This window comes from Tupaia chinensis, unplaced genomic scaffold (assembly GCF_000334495.1).
Source record: "Tupaia chinensis unplaced genomic scaffold, TupChi_1.0 Scaffold140380_1, whole genome shotgun sequence".
NCBI lineage: Eukaryota > Metazoa > Chordata > Mammalia > Scandentia > Tupaiidae > Tupaia > Tupaia belangeri.
The window spans coordinates 41,083-55,107 of record NW_006200257.1 but is presented as its reverse complement, the minus strand read 5'-3'; the positions used below and the strand labels follow the sequence as shown (position 1 = coordinate 55,107).

Genomic DNA, 14,025 nt, shown 5'->3' with positions numbered 1-14,025 from the left:
AGTGTACGTGCCCTAAAGGGAAAAAAAAAAATAAAAAAACAAAAAAAAAAAAAAAAAACGCTCTTTCAAAAAAAAATAAAAGAGAGAGAGAGAGAGAGAGAGAGAAGAAACTCAACAATTATTTTATTAAATTGTAAATTGAAATGATTACCTGGATATGTTGGGTTCCTTGAATCTTTTCTAATCCAAAAGTCAAAAAAAGAACTAGAGTGATTGGTATTGGAACTAGGGAGAATATGGCTTTGACATGAGCAAAGCACTGATAAGTATCTAGAACCCAGAAGATTCTCCAAGATAGGTCTTAAAATCTTCAAAAATAATAGCAAAAGCTAATTTAAGAATAGGGAAAAAGAATGATAGGATCAATTTTTGGTATGGAGAATCCCTCCCAGATGGTCTCTGGTATCTACACTTGTCTTCTTTACTATTAAGTATCACGATCCTTCAATTTCTACCATATAGTGCCATTTGGTATATATTGAGGAGGGATATACAGAGTTTGCATTTCACAGTCTGGCTTATATTCACTTAGCATTAAATCTTCTATATTCACTCATTATGTATCAAAGGACAGAAACTCACTGTTCTTTATAGTGAATAGTATCCCATACTGTGTATGTGCCACATTTTTTAAATCTAGTCATCAGTTTGGGAGTACTTAGTTGATTCCATGTCTTAGTAATTGTGAACAACATGCAATACACATGGATGTGGGAGTGTCTTTCTGACTGACTACTTCTCTATCTTTTGGTAAATACCAAAGAGTGGAATTAATGGGTTATAAGGTAGTTCTCTTTAATCAAAACAGCATGGTACTTACACAAAAGAGTCACATAGACCTATAGAACAGAATAAAGAGCCCAGAAATAAATCCCCAAACTTGGGATTTAAAACTATGTATAGTCAAGCAATTTTTGACAGGCAATATACTATCTAGTGGAGAAAAAACTCTTTCAGAAAATGGTTCTGGAAGAGCTGGATATCCACTTGCACAAAAATGAGACTAAACTTCTGTCTCCCACTATTTACAAAATTCAGCTGACAGTGGATAAAATACCTAAATGTAAAGCCTCTAACTATAAAATTGCTTGTGGGAAAAAAAACACAGGAGAAACACTTGAAGACGTTGGAGTAGGCACAGAGTTCTTAAATAAAACCTCTAAAATGCGAGCAACAATTCCAAAAATAGACAAGTGGGATTACATGGAGCTAAAAAGATTGTACACAGCAAAGGAAACAATACATAAAGATAAAACTCAAAGAATGGGAGAAAATATTTGAAAACTGCTTCAGACAAGCAATTAATAATGAGCATATATAGGAAACTCAATCATCACAGCCACTCTAAAACAAATAATCTAATTTAAAAATAGCAAGTTTAACAGATAACACTCAAAGGAAAATATGGTCTGTCTATGTGGGTGTCATCTTGGACATCTCTCACTTTTTTTTAGAGAGAGAGAGAGAGATATTTTTATTATATGGTGTATATGCTGGCTGGAGAGACAGAGACTATGAGAGGTAGCATGAGATTATGCTCCAAGGGGGCTGGCCATGCTGCAATCCTTTCCTTTCTATTCTCCTCCTGTGGACCTATGCACACAAATACACATGCTCAGCATGAATTTCAGGCTACTGGGTCTGAGACTCAAACCACAATCAACTTTGTTGGAGTCAAATGACATAACTGTTATGCCATCTGCTGGTCCCAACTCTCACTTTTAAAAACCAATTATCAGGGCCAGCAGATGGCATAGCAGTTATGTCCCTGGACTCCCACATGACTCACTGCAGTTCTAATCCCAGACCTAGTGGCTTAATATTCACTCTGGGAATATGTGTGTGCATGTCTCAGTTCCTGGGAAGAGCATGTAAGAGAAGGGATTGCAGTATGGCCATTCCTCCTGGAGGAAGTGATTACTCAGTTCTCACTGTTTGTCTCTCCAGGGAGCACATGTGCCCTATAGCAAAAATCTCTCTGAAAAATAAAAGAAGTGAGAAATAATGGCAAATATGTCACTCACATGGGCAAACCATTCACATCAATTTTCAGGGAGAAAATTCCCTTTATTAGTGCCCTAATTGAAGAAGAACAATGATTAATAGCAGAAACAATAACCAATACCATAGACATCTTCATTGGTTCAGCTTTTACACAATTGAGAATGAATAAAAGTTGAGAATACTTACTCCTTGATGGGTGCCAAAATTGTTGCACCCAAACAGTGTAGACATGAACAGGAATTTCAATGGAAATTTTAAGCAAGCAAGCTAAGATCCTGAAACATTAATTTCTGAAGAATTGCAAGAGGAGATGACACATGGCTTTATCAGTAAGATCCTGAAGACAAAATACAATCAAAGCAATGACTACCAAGAAATAGAAGTAGCAGATTCAAAGCAAAAGCAGACCGGATAGGTCTGGCAACAATGTTTTGAATATTCAAAGCAGTTTGTTTGCTGACTTTCTGGAGGGCCAAAGAACAATAATACCTGCTTTTTTTCAAGGATGTTTTGAGAAAGTTAGCTTAAGCTTTAGCAGAAAAATACTTGGGGTAGCTTTGTGAAAGAATCCTTCTCCACCACAATATTCTTACTTATTCCTCTTATGTAAAAATGGCTATTTTGTGAGAGCTTTGATGGGAAACATCAAACATCCACCTTACAGTCCTGATTTGGATCATACTGACTTTCCTTGTCCATAATCTTTTTCTAATTATTTTTTTATTATTATTCTTACATTAAATCACTATACATCATTTAGATTGTGAAGAGACTTTACCCAGCTTGATTTACACCTCAGTTCAGCCTAGTTGAGACTATTATACACATCCTCATCAACAGAAAATAAACCTTATGTGTGTCCCGCAAGTGTCTTACCTCTCCATTTTCACTCAAATTTCCTTTCCTACCGTCTTCCCCCTCACACTTTCTTTCCACTTTGTCTCTAGTGTCTATTGCAATTTTTAATACTTTTATGTTCTCCAGTCTTTCAGTCTCTACCATAGAATTTAGACAGTCGGTATATGTTAAGTGGAGACATACAATGTTTCTCTTTCATAGCCTGACTTGTTCACTCGGCAAAATATCTTCCTTATTTCTCTAATTTCTATCAAATTCTAGGGCCTTGTTTAGTGTTCCATGGAGTATATGTGCCACAATTTTTCAATCCATCCATCAGTTTGTGGATATTTGAGATGGTTCCAAGTCTTAGCAATCATAAATAACACTGCAATAAAAATAGTTGTGCAAGCGTTTTTCTTACTGAGTGCTCTCCTGCCTCTGAATAGATACCCAGAAGTGGAATTGCTGGATCATATGGTAGTTCTATTTGAAGATGTTTTGATCAAATTGTTCTCCACAGTGGCTGGACCTATTTACCTTCCCATCAACAGTGTAGGAGTGTTCCCCTTTCACCACATCCCCTCCAGCACTTATCATTATTATTATTTTTTATCTTTGCCAGTCTAACTGGTGTTAGGTGGTATCTCATTGTGGTTTTGATCTGCATCTCCCTTATAATGAGAGATGTTGAGCAATTTTTCTCATGCTTTTTGGCTGTTCATATGTCTTCCTTAGAGAAGTGTTTATTCAGCTCATTTTTCCATCTTTTAGTTGGGTTAATCATTTTCTTCTGGGTAAACTGCTTGAGTTCCCTGTGTATTCTAGTAATCAGTTCCTTATCTAAGGCACAGTTAACAAAAATTCTCTCCCATTCCTAGAGTTGTCAATTCACTCTAATTACAGTGTCCTTTGCTGTACAGAAATGCCTTAATCTGATGTAATCCCACTTGTCTATTTGGAGAATTATTGCCTGTGCTTTGGAGTCTTAAGAAGTCTCTACCTACCCCAATGTCTCTGAGTTTCCTCAGTGTTTGCCACCAGTAGTTTTATGGTTTGCTATCTTAAGTTTAGAACTTGGACCCACTTTGAGTTGATTTTTGCTAATGGTGACAGATAGGGTTTCAGATTCATCTTTCTGCAGGTGGATACCCAGTTTTTCCAACATCATTTGCTAAAGAGGTTTCCCTTTTCTCACTGGATTGGCTGGTAACCTTTTTCAAAGATGAGTTGGCTGTATGTTTTGGGGTTTATTTCTTGAGTGTCTTCTCTGTTCCATTGATTCTCGTGTTTATTTTTGTGCCATACCATATTGTTTTGATGATCACAGCTTTGTAATACATTTTTGGGTCAGGAAGTGAGATACCAGCTACTATAGTCTGCTTGTGCAGGATGGTTTGCCTACAATCTTAAAAACAAAATATCTTGGGTCCCAGGTAGAGTGGTGGTTAGTGTGTCTGCACATAATACCACATGGTTCACAGATCATATTTTTAATATTGGATTTTTTCTTTTTTTTGTCATAAGGTGCATGCACTCACAAGATAGAGAACAGAGAGAAACACAGACGGAATGGGAGAAATCACCTCTCAGGAGGGATGATCATACTGCAATCCCTTCTCTTCCATTCTCCTAGGATCTTGGGCTTGCTCACACATGTGTGATTCTAAAGCTACCAGGTCCAGAACTTGAGCTTCAGTAGGCCATATGGAAATCCTGCGTCTTAACTATCATGCCACCTGATGGCTTTATTTTTATCTTGTAAATCTGTTGTTTTCATGAACTTTGTGAAGTCTCATCAAATTATTTAATACTCATACTAATGTATCATTTGACATAAATTTTATCATGCAGATAGAAACTTCTAGTTTAAATAACTAGCCCAAATTAGAAGTGAGCAGCAGAAATAAAAGAAGAGATATTTTTCAATTTAGTGTTTGCCTCGAAACCTTGAATGCTAAGTAACCCTGAGAAAATGAATGACTTCAATGTATAGGGAATCCATACCCATCATTTTACTAGTTGTTCACTTCAACGTCTCTCTCAGTGTTGTTCAGACTTTAAATAATAAATTTTTTTTCCCCAGCCACTAATAGAGATAGCTCCAATCTCCTTTTTCTAAGATAAAAAATAAAAGACTACTCCTCAGAGGTATATAAAAGTGGAAAATGTTTTAATTTTGATTCAGTGCAATTTATTTATTTATTTACTACCATAGGCCCCATGCACTCACTGGAGAAAGACATGCCATAATCCCTTGTCCTTCATACTACCCTTGGAATTTAGGATATGCTTGCCAAAGTGCTTAGAGTGATTTTCAAGCCACTATATCTGGGAATCAACCGCTGGTCAGCCATGTGGCTGTCCAGCATCTCAACCACCACTGCTGGTCCTAATTTATTTTTTTTAACTATGTTTTTGTATGGTATATTTTTTTAAGAGGGAGTTTTGCTATAGGGAGTGCTCACCAGAAAGGCAGAGAGAGACACAGAGATAGAAAGTGAGAAATCACCCCTGGGGGAATGGCCATGCCACAATCCCTTCTTTTCCATTCTCCTCTTGGGTTTTTGGACACACATGCACATGTGTCTAGCACGAGTTTAAGCCACCAGGTCTGGAACTCAAACCACAGTATGCCATGTGGTATGCCCTGTGGGAGTCCAGCAATGTAACCATAAAAGCTTTTGCTGGTCTCCCAGTAAAATCCTTTACATAATCTTATCAAAACTTGCAAAAATATCTTGTGTTCTGTTCTAAACATTTTATAACACTAAATTATAATTTATGGGACCTGCAGATGGCATAATGGCTATGTTAGTAGATTCCCATGTAGTCGACTACAGTTTGAGTTCTAGACCTAGTGGCTGAAACTCACACCAGCAATGCATGCATGCCCAAGATCCTGAGAAGAGAAAGAGAAGAAAGGATTGTGGCCTGGCCATCTCCCCCGGGGGATGATTTCTCTCTTTCTGTCTCTATGTCTCTCTCTGTCTTTCTCGCGAGTGCACGTGCCTTCAGTGATGCCCATGGTTACCTTCAGAAGGAAAAATCACAAATATCACCTTTACCCTTTACTCATGAATAGTTAAAATTATGTGCTTAGTAATATTTTGATTTTATTGTCACATACTGCTTGCATACTTTGCAAAAGCATATTGTGTGCTATAGAGATGTACAATTAAATATGGATAAGAAATCATAAAATAAAAGATAAAAACGAGCCTATTAAAAATATTGGATCAAATTAAATCCAACCACATTGTGAAAAGGAAAATGTGGCTCCAGGCAAGGAAGGATGAAAACAGCTATACTTATTTTACTAAGTCTCTGTTAACAATAAAACTTTCTGCTGCTGCTAATGGAAAAGTAATGCAGCAGTTATTTTAAGATTTTGAACCTCAAAGTCAGAGAGCTTAAGTATGACACCTTGCTAGCCAATATGACTAGCTTCTCTGGAAAACAGACTCCAATTCTCTGAAACACTAATGACAAGAGCAACTACTACAACCAGTACCAGCAATTACAGTAATGGCTTTGCCACTGGACTCCCATGTAGTCAACCGCGGTTCGAGTCCCGGACCCGGTGACTTAAACTCACGCCAGGCTCATGTGCATGTGTGCCCAAGATCCTGAGAGGAGAATGGAGGAGAAGGGATTCTGGCATTGCCATCCCCCCTGGGGGGTGATTTCTCTCTTTCTGTCTCTCTGTCTCTCTCTGTCTGTCTGGCAAGTGCATGCGCCCCAAAGCAAAAAACCTCTCCAAAAAAAGAAAAAAGAAATAAAAGAGCAACTACTACAACCAACACATAGGACACATGCCATATGCCCAGAATTAAACTAGGAACTTCATGTGTATTATATGCAAAGTCATAATAGCTTGACTATCACAAAAAAGTCACTTATATTTTAACTTTAATTGATGTTTAATATTGTATACACCTATGGGATACATAGTTGTTTTTTCAATACATGAGTCAGGACAACCAACATATCCACCATCTCAAACATTTATCATTCCTTTATGTAGATATTGAAAGTTCTCTCTGTTAGATATTTTGAAATATATACTAAATCATTACAACTGTAGTTACTCAACAGTGTTACAGTACTCTAGAAGTCATTCCACTTACCTGCATGCAATGTTCTATGTGTTAGTCAGCTTCTCACTATACCTCCGTCTCCCATTTTGTTTCACAAACTTTTTGAAGTCTTCTGTGTATCATTGTTCAGTATAGCATTAATTGCTATGGAGCATGTGATCTGCATGCATGTAACTTTTCTCGCACCATCATAAAACTGAGCAAAATTAAGTTTCCAATACATGTGTTGTACAATAGTGGAGGAGTCCAACCCAGTGGGGCTCCAGGACCCGTTTGAGCCCCTTAACCTTTGAGCATCACTTCCGGTCGGTTCAGTAAGTTGGCAAGGCTGCAACTGTATGCCCCCCCGACCTTGGAACAAGCTTGGGTCACTTAGCATGTTGGCAAGGCCGCTTGCTATTCGCTCTGGGACTGTGTTAGCCTTGCTGGGAAGTGACCCCCCTCTGACTCCCTGATATACTACTATAAAAGAATTACATAGCTCCCTCATACATCTTGAGTGTGCAGTAAGATTTCCCGAAAAGTCCCCCAACCGCTCCCCTTTACCTTGACCACTTACTGTTAATTACAACGCTTCATTGGGCACAGTAAAGGGTGTGCTAAAGTTCTTCCTGATCTTTGGAAGGCCCTTCAAGACACATTTAATATAAATAATCTTTTCACGTACAATAGGACTAGGCCGAAACTGGCCCAGGACGCTCTCGTCCCATGGTAACTAATGTTCTAACAAAATACATAACAGTGGTGCCATAGGCTACACAAGTGTATCCACAACACCATAAACCCATTTTAAAGTTTTTCATTAACTTATTAGTCACTTCACCACCAGTTGAAAAGGCTGTATCCCCGCCCTCATCAAGTGAACACTAACTCCACCCCTTCAGGATAGGTAAATATATTAGGATTCCTTAAGTTTTAAATCCCTGTAGACTTATATAAGTATCATTCTTTATGACAATCCACAAGAACTAATATCTATGCTTGAGATTTTCTTTCAGTAATCATAAGACAGCTGCTGCTGAACATCGGTTGATAGTTAACTCTGCTTGCTGGAATTGTTTCCTGAAACTGCACTGCTTGAATCAAACAATTGTTGAACTGTATCGATGATTAATAGACCTGCCCTTAATCAAACCCTGAATGGTTTCTATTGTTAAAACTTTATGAAATGATAATTAGAACACGTAGCCCCTCTCCCATTTACTTGCATGTATCACATTTTCAATAAAAAGGCACAATGATTCCTAACAGTTGTCACTCCTCAGAGAGTGATCTCTGGGAGTGTCCGGCTGAGGACGTGCATGAAAAGGCACGAGGCCTTAGTCTTCCTTTCCTTCCAGCACTGCCTCCGTCGAGCCAACCCACCCCCACCGAGGCTGGTCCCTGGCACAATAGCAATAGTATTTTATTACCAGTTCTTTAACCTTAAAGTGAAATTTTCCCTCATAGTGTACCAGTGTAATAATTAATATGTGACATAATCTCTAACTCTCTAATTCCCCATCTACCTCTGTGATTCCAACTATAGCCTTTTTCCTTTCTCTTTTTAAAATTATATCATAATTCAATGATCAATATAACATTATCCTATTTTCTTTTGCAAAGATGATTGTTATGCAATTAATCTCCCATACCACCTTTATAATCTATTAAATTTTCAAATATTTTTCAAATGCAAGAATTAGTATTTGATTATTTATTACTTCAAAATTTGAAATCCTGTTTTTCTCATACTCCATGGAAGATGGTAAAATCTACTAGTTAGCATATAGTTCTTTTATTCATGTCTAGTTCTTATATTTGTACAGTTGTTTGGATAATTAGTATCTTCAAAGTCATTTTACACTTCAAAGTCATTTTACACTTCCTTTAAAAACAAAGTTTGACACCAAATTTTTCTCATACTGTTTTTCATCTCTGTGTTTCTCAGTGTATAAATTAGGGGATTGAACATAGGATCAGTAATGGTATAAAACAGTAGAGCTACTTTATCTCCAGGGAAAGTGGTAGGAGGTCTAAGGTACCCAAATATTGCAGGTCCGAAAAATAAGATGACCACTGTGACATGAGAACCAAAAGTGGAGAGAACTTTCCGTCTTCCCTCTGCCGATTGGTATCTTAAAGTGAATAATATAATGACATAAGTAACAAATAAGACTAAGAAGGTAAGTGAGACAAGCACACCTGGATTGGCAACCACAAGGACACCCATAACATAGGTATCAGTACAAGCAACTTTCAGCAAAGGGAAGATAGCACAAAAATAGTGATTAATTTCCTTAGTACCACAGAAGGGCAACTGGATTGCCATAGATAACTGAGGAAAGGAATGAACACCCCCACCAGCCCAAGCAGTCAGGACTAAGAGATTGCACCTTGTCCCGTTCATTACAGTCTTGTAGTGAAAAGCTGTACAGATGGCAACATAGCGATCAGAAGCCATGGCGGTAAGAATAAAGCCCTCAATACTGCTAAATAAGTGCATGGTAAAGATCTGTAACATGCAATTACCATAGGAAATAGTTTTTGACCCTCCTAACAGGCTGCCAATCAGTTTGGGTACAATGCTAGAGGTATACCAAATATCTATAGAGGATAAATAAATGAGAATAAAGTACATTGGTTGGTGAAAAAGAGGACTGGACAGAATGGAGATAAAAATCAGAAGACTTCCTATCATTAGGACATAATAACAGAACAAAAAGAGCACAAAGCAAAATATTTATATGTTCTGGGCATCAGAAAGTCCCAGAAGAATAAATTCTGAGATATTTCTCTGGTTTTTCATGTATGTGAGTTGATGTTTTCTTATGTTCAAATGAGTTTTCTGAAAAGAAGAAAACATAAATTTGAGTGAAAAAAATAAAAGATTCTCATGGTAATGTGAAATTTACTAAAATAAAATATACATATATAGAATATGAAATACTGACTTATGGAATTAAGCTATATTCTCTATTTATGGTCATTTTACAAATCTATTTTTGTATAATTAATTTTGTAATGGAAAAATAAGAATAACTGTTTTTCTTCCATTTTACCTGTAATTCCTATAAATATGAAATATGTAAATATTACTTTTTAAATAAAACATTTATTATTATTAATTATATTATTTAGATAACTAACAAATGCTTAATTAAACAAAGACAAAAATATGCTTTTAATATTTTGGAAAATGTGTGTACATTATCCATAAGACCAAATATATTTCTTCTTTTGTTCCTTTTTTTCTCCTTTCTTTCTAATATTCTCTATTTATGGTCATTTTACAAATCTATTTTTGTATAATTAATTTTGTAATGGAAAAATAAGAATAACTGTTTTTCTTCCATTTTACCTGTAATTCCTATAAATATGAAATATGTAAATATTACTTTTTTCCATTTCTCCATCTTTCTGGACCTGGGTATACAAACACAAATGACCAGAGTTTTTGTTCAAGCCACCAAAACTGGGATTCAAACTGCCTTTGGCCATGTGGGATCCAACTCCCTTAATCACTAGGATATGGAGCCAGTCCAAGACCAACTTTCTTTGTTCTAATATGAGCTGATAACATTGCCTGAATTATTAGCTAGTAAATCCTCAGGAAATTCAAAATACACTTAAACACCAACACATGAGTGGTTGAACTTCTATTTGTGAAGAGTTTATTTTTCTTTGCCATGTGTACTAACATTGCCTATTGGTCATGCTAAATGAATGTCATCACTTTTTTTTTTTGAGAGAGAGATTTTTGTGTGCTTGCCAGAGAGATAGAAAGCAAGAAATCATCCCCCGGGGTGATGACCATGCTACAATCCCTTCTCCATTCTCTCAAAATTTTGGGCACATGCACACACACCTGGCATGAGTTTTTAGCTACTGGGTCTGAGACTTGATGTGTAGTGAACTCCATAAAAGTCCAGCAAAGCAAGCATTTTGCTATCTGCTGGTCCCCATCATTGGATAAATTAAAGAGTGGTTGAAAACTATGCAGCATAATTAATAATGCCAATTAATGAATAAATCTGTGAAAAGTAATAAGTAACTTTTTTCCCTATGCATTTCACATCTTAGAGATGTTTATTTTCCTCAAAAACAAAACAAAAACCAAACAAAAAAAAGAAAAATCCTCTTGTTCAAGTTTGTGATGGAAAGCAGTAAGGAAAATAAGGTCATTATGCTTTCTAAGTATGTTTGAATTATGCCTATGTCATCACTTTTAATAGAATATTTTTCAGTTTATATACAATCTAGAAAGCAATTATCAACCAAAGGAGAAGATACAGAAGGCAAATTTAAGACAGACTTTGTGATTAATTAGCACCCACTACTATTTCCTGCATACATGAATACATTAAAAACGAATGGATTTGCTTTTTGTATTTCATGTATATTCTTTTTGGAGTGTTTTTTAAATTTATTTATTTATTTATTATTTTTTTGTTATAGAGTGTGTGCACTTGCCAGACAGACAGAGAGATACAGAGAGACAAAAAGTGAGAAATCACCCCCTAGAGGGGATGGCCATGCCACAATCCCTTCTCCTTCTTTCTCCTCTTGGAATCTTGGGCACACATGCACATATGCCTAACATGAGTTTTTTTTTTAAGCCACCAGGTCTGGGACTTGAACCATGGTCAACTACATGGGACTCCAGCGACACAGCCATTACGCTAACTGCTGGTCCCTTTCATATATATTCTTAAGACATTATCAAATCAACAGAAAGAGAGAATAATATACTCAACTAATCTCTTTCAGTTTACGCACTAATGAGGTATTATCCTACTCCTGTAGGTTTATAAAAGCTAAATTAAACTTTTTACCTCAGTCCATAATGTAAGAGTTATATATGAACTACTGGTATACATTTTAAAAACATGGGAAGCTTTTGTAGCAAAATGATTAACAAAGCATCATATCTAATGATTCATGAAATAAAAATCTTGTTTTTTATAAGCTTTGAGAAAATGTTAGATGGCAAATTGGTAAAAAGTATGAATTTAAAAAGCTATCCACATTAGACTATTTGAAATCATTATTCAAAACTCTAACTTTATCAAGAGGAAATTTTAGTTTGTTCCTTTTTTGTCCTCAGTATTGCTATATGGTTTCCTTTCTTCTTTTTAAGAACAAAACAAAAATCATTATCAGACATAGAATGTTCAACAACAGTAACAAAAGAGTATTGAAAATGTTTGTGGGGGTAGAAATACATTGGTGTAGCCTCTAATTATTACAATTGATATTAATTCTTTGTTTTGAGGTAGGATAATACAAATTTTTCAAAAGTATCTATACATAAAAACAATGGTTTTATATAGAACTATTATATAAAGTACATTGTAAATAATAGAGGAAATCACATGATTAATCATAACATATGATTTTTCAATGAAAGAGATTCAAATTAAAATATAAATAATTTTAGAGACCAGCAGGTGGCGTGGTGCTTAAGGTGCTGGACACTTCCACATGGCTGACCAAGGTTCGAGTACCAGATGTGGTGGCTTGCTTTATATAGAACTATTATATAAAGTACATTGTAAATAATAGAGGAAATCACATGATTAATCATAACATATGATTTTTCAATGAAAGAGATTCAAATTAAAATATAAATAATTTTAGAGACCAGCAGGTGGCGTGGTGCTTAAGGTGCTGGACACTTCCACATGGCTGACCAAGGTTCGAGTACCAGATGTGGTGGCTTGCTCTCTATCTTGGAATCTTGGGCACGCATACACATGTGCCTGACTTGAGTTTTTTTTTAAGCCACCAGGTCTGGGACTCGAACCACTGTCAACTACATGGGAGTCCAGCGACGTAGCCATTATGCTAGCTGCTGGTCCCTTTCATGTATATTCTTAAGACATTATCAAATTAACAGAAAGAGAGAAGAATATACTCAACTAATCTCTTTCAGTTTACCCAGAGATGAGGTATTACCTGACTCTTGTAGGTTTATAAAAGCTAAATTAAACTTTTTACCTCAGTCCATAATTTAAGTGTTATATATGAACGACTGGTATATATTTTAAAAACGTGGAAAGCTTTTGTAGCAAAATTATTAAGAAAGGATCATATCTAATGATTCATGAAATAAAAATCTTGTTTTTTATAAGCTTTGAGAAAATGTTAGATGGCAAATTGGTAAAAAGTATGAATTTAAAAAGCTATCCACATTAGACTATTTGAAATCATTATTCAAAACTCTAACTTTATCAAGAGGAAATTTTAGTTTGTTCCTTTTTTGTCCTCAGTATTGCTATATGGTTTCCTATCTTCTTTTTAAGAACAAAACAAAAATAATGATCAGACATAGAATGTTCAACGACAGTAACAAAAGAGTATTGAAAATGTTCATGGGGCAGAAATACATTGGTGTATCCTCTAATTATTACAATTCATATGAATCTTTGTTCTGAGGTAGGATAATACAAATTTTTCAAAAGTATCTATACATAAAACCAATGGTTTTATATAGACCTATTACATAAAGTACATTGTAAATAATTTAATAGAGGAATTCACATGACTAATCATAACATATGATTTTTCAATGAAAGAGATTCAAATTAAAATATAAATAATTTCAAGACGAGCAGGTGGCATGGCGCTTAAGGTACAGGACACTTCCACATGACTGACCATGGTTCGAGTACCAAACCCGGTAACTTGCTGTCTAACTTTCTCTCTCTCTCTCTCTCTTTCTCTCTGTCTCTCTCTGGTCAAATTAAAATAAACGAATGGATAAATAAATTAAATAATTATTTAAAAAATATATGTATAAATAATTTCTCAGGATCAGAAAGCAAGACATTGTTAATGATAGAAAACATGTCTTCTTACTTAGATTGGGCCTGCATTCCCTACCTGAGATCAGAACTGGATGAGGGAAAGCCCTCCAGAAGAGTAGCAATAGAAAAAATGCAATCCTGAATCCTCATTTCTGTACAAAAGAATATGAAAGATAACAGGTCATCAAAATTCCCAGTTCATTTTTTCCCCTAAATCATTTCCTAAATGATTTTAAATCATTTTGAAATAATTCTTCCTTCTGTTTTATGAAATATAAATTCCTTAAGACAGTATT

The 14,025-nt window shown here is 35.6% G+C and overlaps 1 protein-coding gene across 1 annotated transcript; it reads right to left on the bottom strand.

Annotated features, from left to right (window-relative positions):
• Positions 1 to 8,799: 8,799 nt before the first annotated feature.
• On the bottom strand, positions 8,800 to 9,729 carry LOC102476840 (olfactory receptor 4P4-like). Its single transcript, XM_014593374.1, is given in 1 exon segment — positions 8,800 to 9,729. A coding segment is annotated over 1 exon segment (930 nt).
• Between the last annotated feature and the right edge of the window lie 4,296 nt (positions 9,730 to 14,025).